The 22,983-nt window shown below is 35.5% G+C and overlaps 2 protein-coding genes and 1 pseudogene across 3 annotated transcripts; all 3 read left to right on the top strand.

Moving 5' to 3' along the window:
* LOC143635775 (calcium-binding protein CML42-like) lies at positions 1-594 on the top strand. The gene has a single exon (XM_077103523.1). The coding sequence runs from the start codon at positions 1-3 to the stop codon at positions 592-594; it is 594 nt and encodes a 197-aa protein (XP_076959638.1).
* Positions 595-2,724: 2,130 nt separating this feature from the next.
* On the top strand, positions 2,725-3,838 carry LOC143635774 (uncharacterized). Its single transcript, XM_077103522.1, has 2 exons — positions 2,725-3,005; positions 3,691-3,838. Exons 1-2 carry the CDS (start codon positions 2,725-2,727, stop codon positions 3,836-3,838), a joined length of 429 nt encoding a protein of 142 aa, XP_076959637.1.
* Positions 3,839-11,251: 7,413 nt separating this feature from the next.
* Positions 11,252-15,094, top strand: LOC143635726 (protein PIN-LIKES 6-like; annotated as a pseudogene). The gene is made up of 9 exons (XR_013154116.1): positions 11,252-11,525; positions 11,639-11,718; positions 11,867-11,991; positions 12,762-12,880; positions 12,970-13,161; positions 13,260-13,334; positions 13,917-14,063; positions 14,126-14,333; positions 14,925-15,094. The product of XR_013154116.1 is annotated as a protein PIN-LIKES 6-like (transcript).
* The last annotated feature ends 7,889 nt before the right edge of the window (positions 15,095-22,983 follow it).

The following is a 22,983-nucleotide window of genomic DNA, read 5'->3' as shown; positions in this document are numbered from 1 at the left end:
ATGGAAACGCCTACCTCCGCGAAAGGCAACCAACTGAAATCCTCCTCCTTCCGCCTCCGCTCACCCTCCCTAAACTCCGTCCGCCTCCGCCGCATCTTCGACCTCTTTGACACCAACCATGACGACCTCATCACCGTCGACGAGCTCAGCCGCGCCTTAATCCTCCTCGGCCTCGACACCAACATCTCCGAGCTCGACTCCATCATCCGAACCTTCATCCAGCCCGGGAATACCGGCCTCACCTTCGACGATTTCCAAGCCTTGCATAAGGAGATTGACGACCTCTTCTTTCGACTGGATGATAATGAGGACTTGGGTAATAAAAATAATGACAACAACGACGACGAGGAGGAGGATGGAGGTGGCGGTGAGGAGGCGGACATGACGGAGGCGTTTAAGGTGTTTGATGAGGACGGAGACGGGTTTATTTCGGCCAAGGAGTTGCAGGCGGTGTTGGTGAAGTTGGGGTTTGCGGAAGGGAATGAGATTGGGAGAGTGGAGATGATGATTTCGTCAGTTGATCGGAATCATGATGGGCGTGTTGATTTTACCGAGTTTAAGGATATGATGCGGAATGTGGTGGTTCTCAGGTGAACAGCTTTGTGATAATGGGTTTCTCCGGCGAATGCGACAGCCGGAGTTTATGTTTATTCTCTGTTTCGGATATTGTATACTTACGTAAAATATTGATGATTAGGTATATTGAAATGATATGAATTTAACATTGTTCTAGATGATGATTATAATTAGCAGACATAATGTAACATCATTCATTCACGTATCTATCTATCATTCAGTTTCGGTTTCATATTTACTATTTAGAATGCCTTGCGCAACATATATCACAATCACATAACATGAAGCATGGTAAGTAACAAGAGGTTACCGGTTAATAATATATTTTGTACCATATGGATCGACTAGATGTCTAGATCATCCATGTAACATCATGATGTGGGATATAATCGAAAATGTCAACAGCCATCCAATAAATAATCTAAAAATCTCACTACGAAACACTTATTATACGTGCAATAAATATTTTGGCAAATCGTATTTTAGACCTCCAGAAGCAAAACTTCTAAAAGGAATCCCATATGTGAACCATTTTTAATAAGCTGTGGCTTTAAGTCATGCATTTCTAACCATCACATGTGGATTCTTTGGCTACTTGAAATGTAGCATTTGTCTTGCTATTAGACTAAATTATACATGAGAATTCCACGTAATAGAAAATATAAGAGAATTCATATCCCATGCTTTTATTGGCTATTATATGTCTATTGGGATAAATGCAAACATTCAGTTGCTCATGTTCGCACACAAACAATTTAGCTGGTTACAATCAATCACTTATAACCGCTCTTGATGAGACGGGAACTGCCATCTCCACGTGAGGGCTACTGCTGGCTGCCACACTAATCAAATTAAAACCAACAGGCTGATCGCGAGTAATACTCTATATAAATAGTCTACAAAGCTAACCAAGTCGGTCACACAAGAAAATATTAAGTTATGCAGTTTATGTACCGTTACCGGCGCCACTATGCACCAAAATGGGACCATATAAAAGACTTGGTGTTTACGGTAGCTTTAACTCGTTGTCATTTTTTAAATATCTATAAACATTGGCAGGAGACTTAATTACAACTTAATATGTCGATTGTCAAATTTGATATGATAGTATACCGGTTGTAAGGGTAGATAAATATAAAGAAAGACGCGTAAGACAAAAAAATATAAAAGAATGTGTCAAATTTGATCCACGAGTATAAGTCCAAAAGAGCCAACACATTTGCAACGAATAATAAATGATTTACCAAAGGCATTCACAAACACAAATATATTAACAAGTATCAAATTCAACTGTTTGAATTGAATGAATTGAAGTAATTAAATATGATTACCAAACATAGAAAAGGTGGAAGACAAATTAGCTCCAAACATAACTCTAGAACACCAACTTGCATGTTGAATGTTGAGGTGACCTTGGCATTGAGAGAGGCATTTTTTGCTTCTTCGGATCGCGTGTGTTCGCCTCTGGCATTGCGAGAGGCATGTTGAGGTGACCCTGGCATCGATAATGGTTCATGCAAAATTATCATGGCAATGCAATGCCATGCCAATTCCTCCACCCTTACATAGTTTCTATAAAGTGCAAGTTATTTTTCATAAAAGTTAAATTAATGCCAAGAAAATAAATTTTTAACCAAATACACTCAAATAAAAAGTAATCTTCATTTAAAATTTAAAAATACTAAAAACAAAAGTAAAAAAAAAAGATCGAGTTTGACGTGTAAAATGATCTTTAAACTTTTGTTGTTTTTGACTTGTTTTTTTTTAAAACAAATCCCCTAAAACTACTCATGCCCCTCCAATTTAATGTGTTGAAGCAAAACAAGTTTTTGATCACAAACAATGGCCTAAGGTTTGGTGGCTGTTCTTATTGACATGCCAAAAGAAACCAAACATTTCATCCACCATCTTCCCTCCCATCATCTATAGCGGGACAGGGCGGTGGTGTGGCGCCAGGTGGTGTAATAAAAATCCGAAAACAATGTCATCATCCATCGACAATGGTTGTAAGACGGTACAATGGCAAAAGATTATGGTTGTAGCCGAACCAACCCGTCTCCATTATGTTTTATCGCGTGTAGTTTATGATAATGACATGTTGTATCTTCTTCATGTTGAGAATCCTACAATTTGGAAGCAAGGAATGTCATGTTTCAAGAAACACGCATCTTCAACCGCCATCACCACCACCACCACGGAACACATGGTTTTCATGGTGGTGTTTGCGGTTGCATTGGTGGGGATGTTGACTTTCTTGACCAAATGAAGAGCGCGTGCAAGGTTGTGCACCCTCGGTTGAAGGTGAATGTGTCGAGAGTCGAAACCGAAGCAAAAGACAAAGCTTATATGATTATGTCACAAACCAAAGCGCATGGAATTGACCTTCTTGTTGTAGGAAAACGTCAAAGTTTAGCTAATGCAATATTAGGGTAAGTTGTTTATTGTTTTTGCCAATTTCCCATAATTTGACTCTAGAAAGGACAAACTTATAAATCTAATTACCAACAAGCCGAGTCATTTATGAATTGCTCGCAAAAAGTTAAAGCTAAGCCGAGCTTATATAAGTTCTAATTTGATACAAATTAGCTTGGGCCCTAGTGTCTGTCGAGCTTGATTAGAAGGGCGAGTCTAAATAAACCTATTATTTATGTAAGGCTATACGTTAAAGAACCATGCTTGAACTTGGCTCGACTTGGATCATTTTGCACCCCTACATCAAACTTGTTCTAAACTTGAAAACCCTATTTGTTGTAAAAGAAACCCGCATACTTTCATAAAACATCTCGTTAAGTCCCTCAACATTTTATGTGACTGATTAAAGCCTTTGTAATTTGTTAAATAGGTTAAACACTTACAAACATATACTTTATAAGTTCAACATGTTACATTTTAGCCCATTCACGATACGTTTACAAGTTACAACCCATTTAGAACATGCCAACCTGTTTAGATCAACAGATTACCGGATTAAAGTTAATGTCTTTGGCACAGATAAATATTTGTCTCGTGTTTGGGTCCCATCAATTTCAGCCAGCTAACCCATCAACCTGACACGACTATGACCGCTATTGATAATACGTTGAAACTTACCTTTTGATGAAATTTTGGATGCAGGCAGAGGATAAATGGGACAATAAGAGAGACAGCAGAGTATTTGGTAGAAAACAGCAAATGCACTTGTGTTGCGGTTCAAAGAAAGGGCCCAACTGGAGGCTATCTTATGCATACAAAAAACCATAGAAATTTTTGGCTTTTAGCATAAAAAAAAAGTCCTTCAATTTGTTAAATTAACTTCCTCATTCCTCTGTTTGTTGCATTAGATTACATAACTATGCTAGATCGTGTGAAACGCTATGTTTGACGTTTGAAGTCAATATGAATGGAAACCGTGTTTGACCACAAAAGTCAAATCTAAAAAAAACTGACTAGAAAAGTACTTGTAGAAAAACGTATAATACGAAAGATTGCGTTGATCAAGAATATTTGAAGTACATGATTAATGGGTTGTTCCAGGTCAGAGGCAAAGTCAACATTTTGTTCATTTACGGTTAATTACAAAGAAGAGTTAGCAAACTGGACGTGCTGTTAGACATAATTTCCAACTTAATAGGTCTGTCACGTGTAGGTGATTAGTTTGGACCTATTGGACCCGTGGGATTCATTAATGATGTAATGGGCTTATGGGGTTGCAACTAATGTTTTATTATATTTGGTAATATCTTGGCTAGTTAGATAGGTTAGTCTATATAAACTAAGATATATTAATTATTATAGATTGTGAAGGTGTGAGATGTAACCGAGTTAGGGTTCATCTAGATGCAACCAAGTTAGGGTTCATCAAGACTCAAACCGAGTTAGGATTTGAGAGTTGTAATTAGTTTTTTGAGTTAGATTTTCTGATTAATATAAACGAGAGTTAGTCGTTTAATTCGTGTCTGATTATCAATTTGGGACTTGACGTGCAATTTTTGACCCATTTATTTATGAACAAGTCAATTCGGATTATGTAATATCATTAACGGGTCAAATTGTAACATCCGTATTTTCAGAATATTAAATAACAGAATGATTTGTTATTAACCGTGTGTCGTTTATTTAATTGTGTGTTAGTGTTTGGATAATATTGGATTTGGAATTGAGAGTGGGTGGTGGGGCCCATAGCCTCCTATAAATATCCACCACTTCCCCACACTTTCTTTTTCTTTCAAAACATAACAAACACACACACACACACACACACACACACACACACACTCTCTCAATACCCGAATCCAAATCCGGGTTAAAGTAAGGAAGATCTTGGTGCTCAAAGTGTCTTCAAATAACAAGAATCACGTCCAGATCCTCAAGTTGTCTCGGATCCGAACCGAACCCGAAGCAAAAGGTAGGTTTCAGTTTAAATGGTTAAATTTTTAGTCGGTTTCGACATGCAAACTGATAGGATGATAGATCAGGCCGTGAAATGTAAGAAAAACATAAACTTGGTGAGTTATAACCTCACGGGTATGTTATAGGACAAAAAGCTGATGTTTGGACCTCATAAAACACGGGTATGTAAAGTTGGTACAACCCAAAACCCATAAAAAGGGTAAAATCGGGTCCTAAGGAAGAGTCACAGAGTAAAATAGCTTTAAAAGAGCCAAAAAAAATAGATGTAAAAAAATGGGTTTTTCATATGAGAAGCGAAATTCCATGAGAAGCGAAATTCTTCCATTAGAAGAGAAATTCTTCCATGAGAAGAGAAATTCAATGAGAAGCGAAATTCTTCCATGAAAAGATAAATTCTTCCATGAGAAGAGAAATTCTTCTATGAGAAGAGAAACTCCATGAGAAGCGAAATTCTTCCATGAGAAGAGAAACTTCATGAGAAGCGAAATTCTTCCATGAGAAGAGAAATTCCATGAGAAGAAAAATTCTTCCATGAGAAGAGAAATTCTTCCATGTGAAATTCCATGACCCCCGTTAGTTGAGGGTTTCATTAGCATAGATATAAGAGATACTAGTAACAGATAATTGACACGCGTAATGTATTGTACAGTTAGCCGTGCACAACTAAGGAAGGGCATTACCATCAACGGCGAGAGAAACCGACTCCAGGTGAGTTTCTAGCCCCTTATCTGTTATGTTTGCGGGGCTATGTGCATACCCAATATGATAGTTGTTAATACACTTACCTTAAGTGGTGAGTGTATGATATGTGTATAATATATATGATTAAGTATTGAATGTTATGATAGAATGTTTATACGAATGAATATGTATGTATGTATGTATATATATATGTATATATATATATATATATATATATATATATATATATATATATTTATATACATGATTAGAAGATATGTATAGTATGCACGTATGAAAATGAATGCATGAAAGAGTGAAGAGACAAGTATGGTTGTATGGTTAGTTGAGATAAAGGGACCAGACCCTAATAATATCTAAGACAGAAGGGACCAGGCCCTAATAATATCTGAGACAGAAGGGACCAGGCCCTAATAATATCTGAGACAAAAGAGACCAGACCCTAATAATATCTGAGACACAAGGGACCAGACCCTAAAAATATCTGTGATGGTAGAGATGGTGTAGCCTGTGTTATACCATAGGGGATTAAGAAAGAAAGTATGAGAGCCCGAATGAATGTATGTATGTATGTATGTAAAGCAAGTATGAAAGAAGTAATAGTAAGTAGAGTCCGAAATACGTATCTCCGGACACGTATGAGTAAGAACATGAATGTATTGTATGTTAATTGATTAACTAAAACTCACTCAGCGTAGCTGACTTTTAGTATGCACGCAGGTGAATAGGATGCGACGGGTTGCTTGAGGGAAGACACGTGGCAACAAAGTGAAGACGGGCATCGAAGAAAAGAAGATTCATGTGTCGTTTACGTTACCTTTTAAGACTTAATGTATTTTGTTTCAAAACAAGCACTTATGTTATGTAAGAAGGTTTAATATTATGTATTCTGCGAAAAGTTTTTAATTAAATCTGATTTTAGAACTGTGTTTATGAGTAAATCTAACGCCAAAATAGGGCTTCCGGGAACGAGGCCTTACACAAATAGATGAATCATGAAATTTAAACGGGTCAAAAGTTGGCGTAAGTATACTGTGTACTTTTGTTGCACACAGGTAAATTTTGAATCCAAATAAGTTTTGACGAGATCCAAACCAGTTTCAACAAACTTGTTTCATTGGATATATACTCAAACCTATTTCAAATTGACGATCAGACTAGATTGGGCTGGGCTTCAACAAAAACGGTTATCATATCGGTCTTGGGTTGCTTTATAACTGAACGGGTTTTTGTGCACCTCTATATGTTGGGTTTAGTGGAGCCTTGATTTGGGTCCAACTAGAAGAAGAAATTAAATTGAGTGATTAATTAAATTGAAGACTTGGCCCATTTTGTTTTAATTAACCCATTATTATTTGAAAAGCTATGTTTATTTATGTATATTGTAATCTTGTACTTTGTAATACAATCATGAGTGAACATCCTAGTACTTGGAGTGAACGTATATTAAATTTTCAGTTTTTTTTTTAAAAACAAACAATATGATGTTTTATTATTAATTATGTGAAATAAAGGTACAAAAATGTATTAATAAGTTTTTCGTAATTGACTTATCTCCTTTATTTTATTTCTAGTATAACTAGGTGTGGCAATCAATCTAGTATTTTCATTAGATATAACAACCGACTATATATTTTACACGATTACATCAAAACAGAAGGCAAGCGGGCAACAAGCTGTGCCGCTACCCTTTTTTGAATTACAAAACCCAATCTTTTAAAAACTACATTAGCTGATCTTGGAGTCATAACATTACTATGCGTGACCTGTTGAACACGGGTAAGTAACTCCACAACTTCAGGCGTGAGGAAACCAAAAGTGTCAAAAACAAAAGGAATAAATACATGTTGGTTGTTAAGGCACGCTTTCTCATGTTTTGCCATCTTGCCTGAAGCAGCTTTTAATGCGGCTTGACCGACTGCGAAGCCACTACTCCCCAAGCCCACCAAAGGAGAAACCCCTGTTAAATCCACACACACGTGTTTTCCTCCTATCCATCCAAACACCAAAATGTCAGCCGGTCGAAGAGATGATCTTCCCTCCGACAGGCCAGTCAGGAAATTCACAGGTGCTTCTTTCTTAACAGAAATTCCGGCCCGCCTGAATATATCAAATAGCACATCCCTAACCAGATCGTGTCGGTACTTGAACCCCGGGAGCTCTTTACAGTGCACCTCGTGCTCCCCATATGAGTCTAAACACGCCTTATGACAAATAGGACATATCTCATCAACCGGGAAACTTAGGGAATGAGAATCGAACGTGTGACCTTTAGTTAACAATATTGGTGTCTTATCCACTAGACCAATACAATTGACATGAACGAAGCCGACGCGAAAAAAGGTTTTGGGTTGACAACATAACCTGCTTAAAAAGGATCGGGTTTGGATTAACTAATACAATCCGTTTTAGAAACAGGTCAGGTTTGTGTTGGCCCGTATAAAAACGGGTTGCTGTTTAAGTAAAAAAACTTTTATGGCTATATTTTAATCTATGTTTAACCCTTTTCCTTTTTTTAATAGACACGTTAGTTTTCAACTCATTTTCAAAATTTTTTTTCAATTGATTTTTTTATATTACTCATATAAGTGGTAGATCACGGGGTGGGTTTTGACTTTTATTTTACGTGGGATACAAAAACTTAAATAATGAAGACGTATCAAAATAACAATTATGCCATTTTATTAAGTTTCACAATTGTGTTCCTTCTCAATAACTAAGGAAGGGTGTAATGGTCAAATTTTACTAGATTTTATCCCTTATATTACGGGAGTTGCTGTACATTATTCGTTTTTAATATTTATATATGTATATTTGGATTTTATTTTATTTATTGTAAGAAAGTTAATAATTAATATACTTGAGTTTTGATGACAAAATAGTTTCACAAATAAATGATATGTTATAATCCAGTTTAAAAGCTATCTGGGTTTGGTGATACTCATTACCCGTTTATTTTCTTTATTATAAAATTGTTTCTTAATTATAAATATTTTTTTAATAATAAAATAGGATATTAATTTTTAGCATATTCCTATTTTATAGGATTTTCATATCAAATATTTTATGAGATTAATTTTTAATATAATGAGATTTTATAACCCGTTTAAGGGCTATCTGGTTTGTGAGACCTTTATCCGTGAATCGGGGTCAAATGCGTGAGAAACCTTCATTTACAAATAAAGCAATCTGATGGTTTGAGAGAATGGTTTTTTTACATTTTTTGTTTTTTAATATTTATTTTTTGGATTTTAATTTTCTTTATTGTAAGAAAGTTAATAATATACTTAGGGTTTAATGATGAAAAGGTTTCATAAATAAATGATATGTTATAAGTTATAACCCGTTTAAAAGCTATCTGGCTTTGGTGACCCATGACCCATGACCCGCTTATGTTTTTTACTATAAAATTGTTTATTGATTATAAATAATATTTTTTTCTTTTTAAATTGGATATTAAATTTTAGTATATCCCTATTTTATAGGATTTTCATATCAAATCATTGGTAAGATTAATTTTTAATTTAATGAGATTATAACCCGTTTAAGAGCTATCTGGTTTTGGTAAGACCAATACCCATGAATTTGGGTTAAATCAATGAGATGTCTCCATTTAAAAATTAAACAATCTGGTGGATTCCATAAAAGGGGGCTGCGACCACATCGCGACACGTAGGATTTTAGGGGTTTCGTTTATATCTATATTATAGATTTTATATAAAATTTGGAGTAAAATCTTTTATTTAAATTAATTTTGAGCATGTATCTCATATATGTGAGCAAGTATTTAGTCTTGGTGAGAAGGTGAAAGAAAGATTATCAAACTTAGATGATTATCATGCATTTTTTTAAGTGCATTAGGCATTACAACACCGAAAATAGTATTCGAACACTATCACAATTGTTGTTAAACTTAGGCACACTTTAAATCATCATTAAAATTTACTAATTAATTTCAAACATTTTATATTTACAACTTCTACACGGGCCAATATCTTTACCACTGTCAGATTATCAGCCATTAAATATACTTGCGCAATCTGTTTTGTTAAAACTTATTTTTTAAATGACTATTGTAAATAGTAAAATAAAATAATTAACTTCTTTAGGTGTATATTTACTCATAGCTCATCCAAATCTTATGATTATCAAAACTGTAATTTGATTTGCCACAAGAAAATCTAATTATTCTTTTGACACTTAAAAAATCAAATTATCTCTAACTATATATGTTACTAGGATTTCAGATTTGTATGGAGTGGATCTTTAAAGTTGAATTTTAAAAATTACCACATACATATTTCATTACGTATTCAAGTAAGCGATACGTTTCCAGCTGCACTTATGGTGATTACGTTTTCTTTGCTGGACTTAGGTAGGTTTTGGTTCACTGGAGAAATTTAAATCAATAAGTTGGAAGGAAATGTATCATGTGAACAAAAATTGCTGGACTTAAACAATTATTTATATTAGTAGTTTTATTTTAACTTTATTACCAATGGTCATATATTACACGGGTTCTAACCTAGCTACTCATATTAGTCTCGACCCTAAATTATAACAATTTGATTATTATTATTACTTTTTGAAAAATGGGTTAAAAGGGCTTTGATCTGGTCGACCATAATTTATGTGTGTGCGGGTCAAGATCGAAATCTTTGACAAGAATAATAACATGAGTCGGGATTGGGTTGCACATTTTAACCCATTAACCTGCCAATGCTGAAGGTTGGTAAAGAAAAGTAAGAGGGGGATCGTTGGAAGTTTGTCAAAGTTAAAGAGCATTAATTAGTTAATGAATTAATATAAGGATTCCAATTGCAAAGAAAAGAAAAGAGGATGAAGATGAAGATAGAATATGAATATGGCGTTTATTTCGCAGCATTTGGATTACTTCAATCCGTATCATCTGAAACTTCGTAACAAATTTACTTACTTAAATTAAAACCCTCAATCATTCCAAAAAACCATTCAATTCAATTGGCTGGCGTCTTACTCAAGGTTTCATTCCATCATCCTCTTTATTGTCCTTTTCCGCTTTATATCTTTAATCTTTTTTGTTTTAGTGAATCAAATTTACTGCTTTTTAATGTTGTATCATTCTCATCTGGGTTTCTGCTAGTTTTCTTTATTTGCTAGTTTTATCATCAGTTAGTTCAGTTTCATGATGCAATTTACTGGTTTTATGTTATATGACATTGATTCTCATCTGGGTTTATGCCACTTCTCTTGATTTCTTAGTTTTCTTTGCCATTTAAAATTAATTAATTCTGTTTCATCAGTGGTTGCAATTTACTGTTATGAATGAAATTAACTGTTTTTCGTGTTCTATAAGATTAATTCTCATCTGGGTTTATGCTAGTTTTCTTAATCTCTTAGTTTTCTTTGCATTTCAAGATCGATAACTCGATTTCATGACTTTTTTCTTTATAAAAGTTTGATTGAATACAATTTTCATTTGCTTAATTTTAAGGATATGCATTGTTTCAAAATCTGAGATGTTCAATTACAGAGTAACTTTGACTTTCAAGATTGACTTTTGGCTTTCTTTGACTTGAATTTGGATGCAGAGTCAAAGAAAGATTTGAGGAGAATTGCAAGTTATTGTAGTTGAGCAATTTGGATTAAAAGAGAGAAATAAATTGGTTAGATTGAGGTTTGACTTTTTGACTCGGGTCAGGATGAATAGGTTCTTATCAGAGGTTTTAATGGACACCCAAGGGGAGTCACTGTTGGGTTCTATCAAAATTGCGGTTTTACCAATTGCCAAAGTTTTTACCATGTGCTTTTTGGGATTCTTAATGGCTTCCAAGTATATTAACATCTTGCCTCCAAGCGGAAGGAAGCTTTTGAATGGGGTGTGTAAGCAATTATGCAATCTTCTATATGTATACAAATTCACTTTTCTTATATTTTACAATTGTAATATTAATATGATATTATAAATTATCATTATTATTGTTTAATGTAGTTGGTCTTTTTGCTTTTGCTACCATGCTTGATATTCTCTCAACTCGGACAAGCCATCACTTTTGAAAAAATGATCGAGTGGTAAGATTTCAATTTAGCGTTTACTTTGACTTGTTGGTTCGGATTCAATAAAATCAGAGATGAAAAAGAAAAAAAAAATGCAGCACACACAATTTTTGTGTTGGCTACCATATCCGGTTGAAATAATCACAAGCTTACAATTTTACAGGTGGTTCATTCCTTTTAACGTTGTGCTGGCTACCATATCCAGTTCGCTTATAGGATTACTCGTTGCATGGATTGTTCGTCCGCCATACCCATACTTCAAATTTACCATCATTCATATTGGTGTTGGTAAGTTTTACTATTCTTAATTAATTATGTTAAAAGAAAAGAGTTAAATCATTGAGATTGTTTTTTAGTATGTCACAATATACGGGTATTTATGTAGGTATATATATAGAAATAATACAAAACCGTAACCTTAATGAGCTAAGTAGGGTGTAAACGAGTTAAGACGCTTGTGAGCAATCAACTTGTTAAAACCTCGAATCAAGCAGAGCTTAAATGTGCTCGAGCCCAAAAATAAACTTGTTTAATAAACAAGCCAAGCCCGAGCTTCACTTATCGAGCTCAAGCTAGCTCCGAGCCTAAACGAGCCTGCTATTTACATAAATTCAATTTAATACTATTAAATATATACTTATATAATGATTATTATTATATATAAATTTATGATAAAATAACTAAATAGTATGTGTTATGTTAGATATAAAAGTTAATTAAAATATTAATAAAAATAATTAAAATGTATATAAATTAATTAATAATTAATAAACGACCAAGCTCGAGCTTAAGAAACTACTCATGAGCGGAGCTCGATCTTTAGAAATAGATTTTGAAACGAGTTGAGCTCGAGCTCTCAAAAGCTTGGCTTGATTACACCCCTAGAGCTAAGCTAACGGGCCTAATGTAATGGCATTCAACTCTAATACATTCTAACAGATTCCTCCATTTTTAAAGTATCAGGATGCAGAATACAGATAAAATGAGCATGAAGAGCATTTATGTCGAATAAGTCATTTTAGAGTGATATTAATTTTGTTTGAATGATTTACATGTAGGGAATATTGGGAATGTATCACTTGTCTTAATTGCAGCTTTATGTAGAGATAAATCACCCTTTTGGTGATTCCGCTAAATGTACTCAAGATGGAAAGCCTACATCTCTTTTGGGCAATGGGTAAGCTATATATGTTTTTAAATTTTTGTTACAAGTTTAATGAGACTTTAAATTATTTAATAATATCCTAAAAATATTGATCTATACAGGTTGGTGCTATTATTCTCTACACGTATGTTTTTCAAATGCTTGCACCTCCTGCCGAGGGGTCTTTCGATATTGAACATAATAATCTTCCAATAAAAAACACTCCAAAAAGTAACCACAATCCTCCTGAAGAAGTTCCTTTGCTTAGTCATGAGTCTGAACAGATAAATGAAAATTTACCTGTGAATGGAAAGGTAAGAGTTAATACTTTTCTTGATATATTTTCTTTGGATGAATGTTAAACTGCCATGAAAGTTTTTGTTTTTTAAATTTTTTATTTTTCTTATTGTAGATAAAGAAATTCTTGAAGTATTGGTACGAAAAGTTGAAGTTAAATCAAATACTCCAACCCCCTATTATTGCCTCGGTAAGCAACTTTACTTTTTTTCTTAATTTTAGTAAGCAACTTTTAATTTATTTGCAAAATGATAATGATTTTAGTAACCGACCTCATTTTATTGTGTGTGACACTATCTGATGTCATGTCAATTGTCACATCAGATACCACACACGCAAAATAATAATAATAATAATAATAATAATAATAATAACAATGAAAAATTTATATATATTTTTTGAACTGTAAATTTCATTTCAACAAGCCAAGTTGTATTTTGAAATGTCACGTCAGATGCCACATGGCATATACATATACACTAGAATGGCAAATAATCTATCACGCCAAGTGTTTAAAATTATAGCAAATAAAATGACACGCTACCTGTTGTATAGGTTTCATTGCTACACTTGTTAATAAAATGTAACTGTCTTGCAAAAATAGGTAATAAAATGTAAAGGATTCCTATTTTGCGCGTAATTTAAAAACACTTGCTAAAACTGGGGAAATGTAAAGTTAAATTTCACATGCATAACTCATTTATTTAGAAAATGATGTGTGCTATTCACTCATACCATTTCTAACACACTCATTATTCTTGGTTTATTATAGATACTGGCTATTTTATTTGGATGTATACCATTCTTAAAGCAATTGATCTTCACTCCTAATGCACCACTCTAATTCTTCACTGATAGCTGCTTGATTCTTGGGTATGCATAATTCTGAATCTTTTTTTTTTATTTTTATTTTACTTTAGTATCATAATCTATAACTTTTAATTTTTTGATATCTGTTAAACCTAGATATCTTTTTATTAGTTTGGAACAATAATTGTAGGACCTGGGAATTCAAAACTTGGGTTAAAAATGACCGCTGCGATTATTTTCGGGCGATTAATTTTGGTTCCGCCAGCTGGATTGGGGATTGTGACATTAGCTGATAAACTTGGATTTTTTCCACCTGATGATAAAATGTTCCGATTCATTCTCCTTTTACAACATTCAATGTCCACATCTGTTTTATCAGGTACCCACCAACATCTTGATGGATTTTCTTGAAATTGACCAAGAAAAAGTCAACTTGCGTCTTATGTGCATATGCATATACATTCAATGTCTGTATTTGTATATCAGATACCCATCAAGAATCCTGATTGATTTTCTCGAAATTGAGCAAGAAAAAAGTCAAACCTTTTCTTGTGGCATTCAATTTCTATATCTGTTTTATGAGATACCCATCGAGAATCTTGATGGATTTTGTAGTAATTGACCAAAAAAGTCAAACTTGTTCTTATATGTGTAACTGTATATACATACCTGTGACCTTGTTTAATGCGAAATCTTTTCAGACACCCACTAAAATCATGATTGATTTATAGATATTGACTAAGAAAAGGTCAAACCTGGTCTTTCAATGCCCACATTTATATTATCAAACACCCACCCCAAAATCTTGATAGATTTTGTAGGCATTGACCAAAAGAAGTCAACACATGCAAATTCATTGCCCACATGAATATTAGCAGATACCCACCAAAAATCTTAATTAATTGTTATTGTACCCGTTGACCATAAAACGTCAAAACCTGATTCTTATGTGTGCATGCATGCACTGCAGGTGCTGTTGCGAGTTTAAGAGGGTGTGGGAAGGAGGCTGCAGCCATCTTGTTTTGGGTTCATATCTTTGCAATCATATCAATGGCAGGTTGGATTGTTTTGTATCTTAACATCTTGTTCTAGATTATGTTACTGAAAGAGAGATGAATGCAGAGTGTATGTAAGCCTCTCTTCATTGGTTGTTTTTCACATTACATTGAATGTTACTATTGTTTGTTCTTTGATATGAATTATTTAATTGAAAAGCCACATTTCCTTGTAACTTGGATGATATATTTTCATTTAAATGCGGTTGTGAAACTCAAAACTTAGATTTATAATTTTTATTACCGATCACTATAATCGGTTTTGGTTTTTTAGGTTTATATCATTTTCATATTCATTATTTGATTCACTTATATCCTTTGTGAATTCAAGCTTTCATACTTGGTTTAAAAAAAGCATGCATGAGGGCCTTGAGGTGGTGCCTTACGCACAAGCGGGTCAAAGTTGTATGATATGTAAAAACAACTGGCAGGATGAGAGATTATATTACTTGATGAATGATGACGTGGGTACCTCTACGCACTTACAAGCTGGGAAAGCTTAGGAACAAAGAAACAACAAATATAAGCTGCCAGATGGAGAAGCTCGAAACTTGCCCAACAAGATTCCTAAGTTGACCAAGGGAGCTCTGGCTACAGTAAAAATCAGCAGTAAAAGTCATGACTGACATAAAACTGGTACCTGTCATAAAGCAAAAGTGATGACATAACAGACAAAGGCAGGACACAGGTTGAATGGAAATGGCATTACCAGTCTGCATAAGCTAGCTGAAAGAAGAGTTGACCCTTTCCCTTTAAGAAGCTTAAGCTTCCCTAAGAGAAGCTTCCGACTGTCTATAAAAGGAACATTTCAGCCAAAGGTATTCTCATTCTCATTCATCCGATTTCTCTCTACGCTATTCTTACTCCTACAATCTCATTATTGTATCATATCACTGATTCTCACGCCGGAGGTTGATCGTAGGATACCCCCTGTGACATTTGAGCCAAAACAAGGTACACCTCAGTACGTATTTACCGATTAAGCAAATAAACGTCTTTTGCGTAACAAACGAACGATTAACCGAACGGGTCGGGTTATGACCCAGATATCTCGGAGGGCCATCTATAAGTGATATACGATCTATACAAGCTAAAATATTATAAATATGGTCTTAGTTTGATAGCAAACAAGTTAAACGAAAATATGCTCGTTTAACTACCCGCTATAGATTTAAACGCGAAAGATAGTTACAAACCAAGCATTGTATCATCCGTTAAGCCGAAAAAGACTTACCAAACACTTATTTGAAATGTTTTAAGCGATCCGTGAAAATATTTTTGATTTTTACAAACATATAGTATGTTTTCATAATTTTACACAAAACTAGCCGAAAAACACTTGTTTTCGCGCTGTTTAACGCACCCGATAAGTTTTTCGCGCCAAAAACCGAACCCGAACTAAATTTGGACCGGGCTTTTCATATTTGGGCTTGAGAGACCAGATTATTGGGCCAAAACAGCCCAAGGGGGAGGCCCATGGGTTCCGATCGGCCAGCCCACCCCCACCCCCCATTCTTTTTATAAAACTTGTTTTGGAAGCTTGGTTATTCATTTTGGTTTATAAAAACTGAGGTCCAAGCAGCTGCAAGCTGAAATTCCAGAAAACCTTCAAACCCTAAGGTAAGGAGCTTAAATAAGTAGCTTTTGTACTTGTTTAACCTTAATTAATACCATAAAAACATGTCTTGGTTACTAAAAATCATTCCTAACTGTGTAAAAATCCTAAAAATGGTCCATAAACATGTTTTGATCATAAACACGGTAAGGAACCTGTTTTGATAGTTTTTTTGTCCATAAACACGGATGAAAGGGTTGAAACGGCGTTTTTACGGTTCAAAAGTTCGTTTTTGTGCACTAGCCGAAACCCTAAGTTAAGGGCTGTTATGTTGATGAAAAATTGCTTGTTTTGTGATATAGGACTTGTACCTAGCTTTCTTAGAAGCACAAGAACCTGAAAACTTGATTAAAAAGTCGGAAACGAGCCAAACCCGCTAAGGTAATGCCGAAACACTCGCTTACGGGCTATTTAGGTTAAGATTATGATGTGCATATTTTTAGGACTTGAAATTTTTCAGGGACATCAGGGACCATGTCATTGAGTCCCTGTTTAAATTTGGTAATTTTTCGACCATCCGAGAATATTTGGCGAATTTATTACCGAATTGGGACGTTTATTTGGGAAAAATAGCTAAAATACTTCAAAAATTATGAAAATTTTCTGGGAACTCAGATTTGATGTATTTTGATCACATATTAATTTTGGGATCATTTGGAGAAGTTTAAAGGTGTTTTGTTTATATGCGTTCATGTGAATTTTTATAGCCGAATTTGGGCCGAAAAGAATATTGCACGAACTTTTTACATTCTGGAATTGATACAGGTTGATTTGGGACATGATTTGAGCATTCAGGAATTTTTGTGGAATTTTTGGAAATTGTTTGGGGGTAAACGGATGATTTTCAGGCGAAATATAGCTGATAAAATGAATTTTTATAAATTAATAAATCAGTAAATAATTCCAGAAATATTTTTATAAAAATATAAATATTTTAATTGATAAGTGGTTAAATTTTCATAATTTAATGATTAACGGTTAATTAATTATACTAAATTGAATATTAAACAAATTCAGTTTTTATAAAAACCGGCAAGTTTGCGACTAGCGAACCTGCGGGAATATCAAAACACCAAGAGTGATCAAAAATCATATTTTTGGACTAATTAAGTGAAAATGAACTTTTCTATGAGAAACCTGGACAATCCGGGTGGATTGTGCGCGTTTCTTCTTAAATCAAACTGAATAAAAGGAAACGGGCCCCGTGGCTAATCCGGGACCCTAATAGGTGATCCTTCTTTATAACTTAATCATTTTGTTAACCAATACATTTACCCAAGCTTATTTTCCCATAACTGTTTTCTGAACGCGTAAACGAACAACTTGGCCCAGCTGGGAAAACGGGAATCTGAGCCAAGTTCGGTTTTAAGTATTAGACATTGAACAACATCACAACCTAAGCCTATTGCCACTTTCTGGGCGTTCCAGCTAAACCCAGATTAGTTATACAGCCCAGTCTAGTATTGAGATTATAATAATATTAAAATATTAATATTATTATGATATTGATTATAGGAACTACTGATAGCAGACCAAACAAACCACGAGCTGATACAGTACTGATTATCGACTAAACTGTGAGTTTCATGACCCCACTTTTAAACTGTTTTACGAACTTTTGGGGTGAAAAGCATGTTTGCTTATATCTATATACTTATCTGAAACATGTGATGATGTGAATTATCTAAGTGCTAACACACGAAAGTCCCCACGATCACAGTGATTAACTTCGAGCCGGTGGCTTGTGAACAGTACTATTGGTTTGACAAACCCAGGAGGGGCCAGCACGGTTGCTGAGACATTATCCCGTTTGCACATGTCCATATTTTTACGAACCAGCTATGTAGTGTTAGACATAGCTACCGGGGCATGATGTGGGCGGAAATGGGCCACAGTGGTTGATTGAGCGTGGGAAATGGAGGCACGCAGCACGAACAGTCCAGGCTTCACTGTAGCTTAGCATAATTACATCACATACATCATTTACCTACATACGTACTTATTTCATGATTACAAGTGTTGACTTGTGAATACTCATTACTGATTTCTTGAAACTCGTGAAACTCACCAACTCTAGTAGTTGACCCGTTTTAAACTGCTTTTCAGGCGTACCTAAATTGGAATGATTTGGTGATATGTTACTTGCCTGAGGTGTGTGGTTGATGCTATGTGAATAGAAGCAAGGGCGATAGTAGTAAGAATGCATAGTTAACGAACTAGTTTTGTTTGTATCGCCTAGACTGTAAAACAATGATAGAATGAAGAAATGTAATATATTGCAAATCAGTTTGTAATGTTTCTTTATAAACAATGTGTTGATATCAGAGGTGTCTGTTACATTCCCATTTTACGCTTCCGCATTGTGCTAGTCGGGGTGTGACAGAAGTTGGTATCAGAGCCATTGGTTATAAAGGATTAGGTTATCCCTTAGGGTACCTAAAATATAACCGTAGGCTCGATTAACTCTGGAAGATAATTAAATAATAAATTAATATTATATACTGATGGATGTCGGGATGAACTTGTAGGGCAAGTGAGTTATTGTGGTCCGGAACATAATATCAGACTTGCTTGTACGAGGGAATTCGGGGAGAAGTCGCGGAACGTGTGGTTAAATAAAAGTGGCAACATATGTGTATAAAAGGTAATGTGAAAGTATATATATATATGTAACACTCATACGTGCTTAAATGGAACAATGCGTATGAATACGTGTACGTATGATACTGTTGATGACGGTAAATTTTACTATGAATATTATATTCATTTATATTCAATATTGATTTAAATAATAATAATAATAATTAAAATTTTAATAAAACTAATATTATATTCTAATATAATTAATATTAAATTTGGTTTAATTAATTAATATCCTTGACAATAGTTAGCGCTTCTAATAGTTATTATTCTTATAACTAACCTTTGTGCAGAGTCATGTCAAGGAATAACGACTACGTACCGGAAAAAGAACCGGTAATCTCTGTTGAGGAGGATCCCGAGGAAGAATCAGAGGAGGATCCAGAAGAGGAGGACCCAGAAGAGGAACCGGAGGAGGAGGAGGAGGAAGAGGTGGAAGAAGAAGTTATCTGTAGAGAGCTACCTAGGAATGTGCCTGATCTATCCGGCTACAGATGTGATAGTTATCCACCCAGGTCACCACTCAGGGATCAAAACGAAGTTAACAGTCAGTATCGTTCACCTGCTAGAGTAGCCAGATTACCCACTCCACATATTCACCTGTCGCCGACGACTTCAGCTACTGCGCGAGTCCGGCAGACTGCTCGTATTAGGGTAACCCCGATTGACCCTACCTCGATTCCATTCAGATCTACCCACGACCGGGGAGGACCTTCACGCTCTAGGGCAGATACTTCATCTTCCCGTTCATTAAGTATACCTACCCCTCACCCTGACCTCCCAAACGCAGGAAACAACTCTTGGATGACTGTCCTGACTGACCGTGTGATAGACCACTCGATAGCCATAGCTAACATTAACCAGGAGAGGAGGGACGTGACCCAATACTTATCGACGTTACATCAGATAGTACTGAACTTGCAGCAGTCAGATGCCTACCACCACTGTTGTTTGGATAGGGTGACAGTTCGGCTGTGGAACTGTTACTGGGTGATTACGGTGCTGTTATCTTTATGTTTGTGGCTAGCCTATCGTCTGTATGGATAGATGCGGAATATTACAATTATGTGTACATGATCTTTTGATACTCCATGTATGTATATAGTAGTATGTTATGTTAACGTGGAGCACAATTTTGTACATTATTACAAGCACTGACCCTTATAGGGTTAAGTCTAACAGTCACTTAGTGACAGATTTTGATATATACATGCAAGCAGTGGCCTTTATCAGACTAAGTCTGTATACCTTTTACTATCAATGTACAGAACAATTTGTGAAATGTTAGTATGTTATTTGGTTTACCTGCACAACATTTATTGTGATTATTATTACACAGTGCCGTAGACTGGAATTAGTACTAATTGGCTTATATTTGTTTATCATTATAGAATGGCCCCAAAGAAAGCAAACCCTATGACTGAGGCAGAAATAGCCGAGATGATTGCTCGGCAAATGCAGGAAGTGATCCCACTTATCGTAACACAAGTAACTGCCGGTGTAAATGCAAATATGCAAACAAACCAACAACAAAACAATAATGCTCCCCCAACCAACAATGAAACAGTTACAAATAACAATCCCCCACCTAATACAAATACCTCTACTAATGCAAATAATCCCCCACCGAACCCAAACAATAACAATAACAACCCTAATCCCCCTCGAAGGGAATATTCGATCAAAAACTTTATGGCCTGTAAACCGATTGATTTCAAGGGCACTGAAGGGCCAAACGGGTTAATCAAGTGGATAGAGAAAACTGAATCTGTTCTCAATATCAGCAATTGTCCACCCGAGAACATTGTCAAGTATGTTGCCTCTACATTTACTGATCACGCATTAATGTGGTGGAACACTACGGTACAGATAAAAGGGCAAGATACAATTAACCGCATGTCATGGGCTGAACTCAAAACACTGATGCTGGAACATTTCTGCCCAAAGAATGAAATACAAAGGTGTAACATCCTAAAATTTATAATGTTAAATAAAGAAAGTTACGTTTAGTGATTTCGCGTTATTAATTAATTAATGTCGAGTAAAGAACGGATCATGGACTTAGATTAATTAAGATTGGTTAAATGAGAATGGGCCTTAGGTCCATGGGCTTTAAGGGATATAAATATCCCCTAAACCAACCTAAAACCCTAAACCCTCATTTCATTTCCATCATAATCTCTACACACTAAAAAACACACACATACACTACACCATATTCGGCCGAGAGAGAGAGAGACATCCGAGACCAAGAATCAAGCCGACCATTATTAGATCTTCAATATACGAGATAACCGAGCAAACCGCGACCACATCGAACGTATAAAAGGTATGTTCTTGACCTTTAAAGTTTACGTTTTATTGAACGTTTATCCTTTTGAATGTCCTTAAGCTTAAAGATCCAAGCTTTATAGTATATACGGGATATATATACGACCGAAAATGGTTAGGGAACGTTAGTGGGTGATGTCGAACCATAACAAGGGTATTAAAAATCGCCAAAATGCTTGATAAAAACCAAACCCGTAGCTGAACTGGGCAACTTTGCCTGCGAACTGGGCAACTTCGCCTGCAAAAGCTTAACTTCGCCTTCAAAGCTTAACTTCGCCTACGGCCAAGTTCGCCTAACTGGTAACTTCGCCTACGGCCAAGTTCGCCTAACTGGTAACTTCGCCTAAGGCCAAGTTCGCCTAATTGATAACTTCGCCTAAGGCCAAGTTCGCCTAATTGATAACTTCGCCTACGGCCAAGTTCGCCTAACTGATAGCTCCGCCTAAGGCCAAGTTCGCCTAACTGATAACTTCGCCTAAAGCTAAGTTCGCTTAAGGTTTAACTTCGCCTAAAGTTAAGTTCGCTTAGAAAATAAATTAAAAACCTAATGAAAAATGTGTTAAGACAGTTAATGGAAATAAAATTTTTCCAAGCTGAACTGGCAGCTCGACCCCAGCCAGGGGCTCTGCCCCTTGGACCCTGCTAGGGGCTGTCGCCCCTAGACCCCGCTGCCAGGGGCGCTGCCCCCGGACCCCCGTTCGTTGTGGGCCATATAAAGATAGAAATACAACATGAGTAGTAGTAGTTAATTGATACGTGTAAATATTATACAGTTAGCCGTGCACAGCTCAAGAAGGGAATAACTATTAACGGAGAGCGTAACAGGATTCAGGTGAGTTTCTAGCCCCATTTATGTGTTATGTTTCGGGGCTGTGTGCATACTCAATATGTTTGTTAATACGCTTATCCTAAGAGATAAGTGTATGCCTTATGTGGATAATGTGAAATGTATGAATGATTGCTTGATGGTACGTGAACGATCTTCGGATATTGCACGTACTGTCAGGTTGTAACGCTATGTATAAGATAAGTATGATATGTATGCTTATGTGTATAAAAGTGATAAAGTTAATAAAAGAAGGAAATGATGGTTGTATGGTTGTATGGTTACGAAAAGGAGGGTACCGAGCCCTAATAATACTCGAGGTATGATGTATGGTTGTATGGTAACGAAGAGGGAATCGAACCCTACTAATATTAGAGAACTAGGGAACCGAACCCTACTAATATTCGAGGAAAGAGGGTACCGAGCCCTAATAATACTCGAGGAAAGAGGGTACCGAGCCCTAATAATACTCGAGGTATGATGTATGGTTGTATGGTAACGAAGAGGGAATCGAACCCTACTAATATTCGAGAACTAGGGAACCGAACCCTACTAATATTCG

The sequence above is a fragment of the Bidens hawaiensis genome, unplaced genomic scaffold (assembly GCF_021521415.1).
Source record: "Bidens hawaiensis isolate Kalapana, Puna unplaced genomic scaffold, B.hawaiensis_p1.1 tig00007678_1, whole genome shotgun sequence".
Lineage (NCBI taxonomy): Eukaryota > Viridiplantae > Streptophyta > Magnoliopsida > Asterales > Asteraceae > Bidens > Bidens hawaiensis.
The sequence above is the reverse complement of the archived record's forward strand: the minus strand, read 5'-3'. Positions and strand labels throughout refer to the sequence as shown.

What these genes read in the sequence shown, in the direction of transcription:
- LOC143635775 (XM_077103523.1), top strand. Translation starts at nt 1, where the DNA reads ATGGAAACGCCTACCTCCGCGAAAGGCAACCAACTGAAATCCTCCTCC.
- LOC143635774 (XM_077103522.1), top strand. Translation starts at nt 2,725, where the DNA reads ATGTTTCAAGAAACACGCATCTTCAACCGCCATCACCACCACCACCAC. An exon ending in TTAGCTAATGCAATATTAGG is followed by an intron (nt 3,006 to 3,690) that starts GTAAGTTGTTTA and finishes TTTTGGATGCAG; the next exon opens with GCAGAGGATAAATGGGACAA.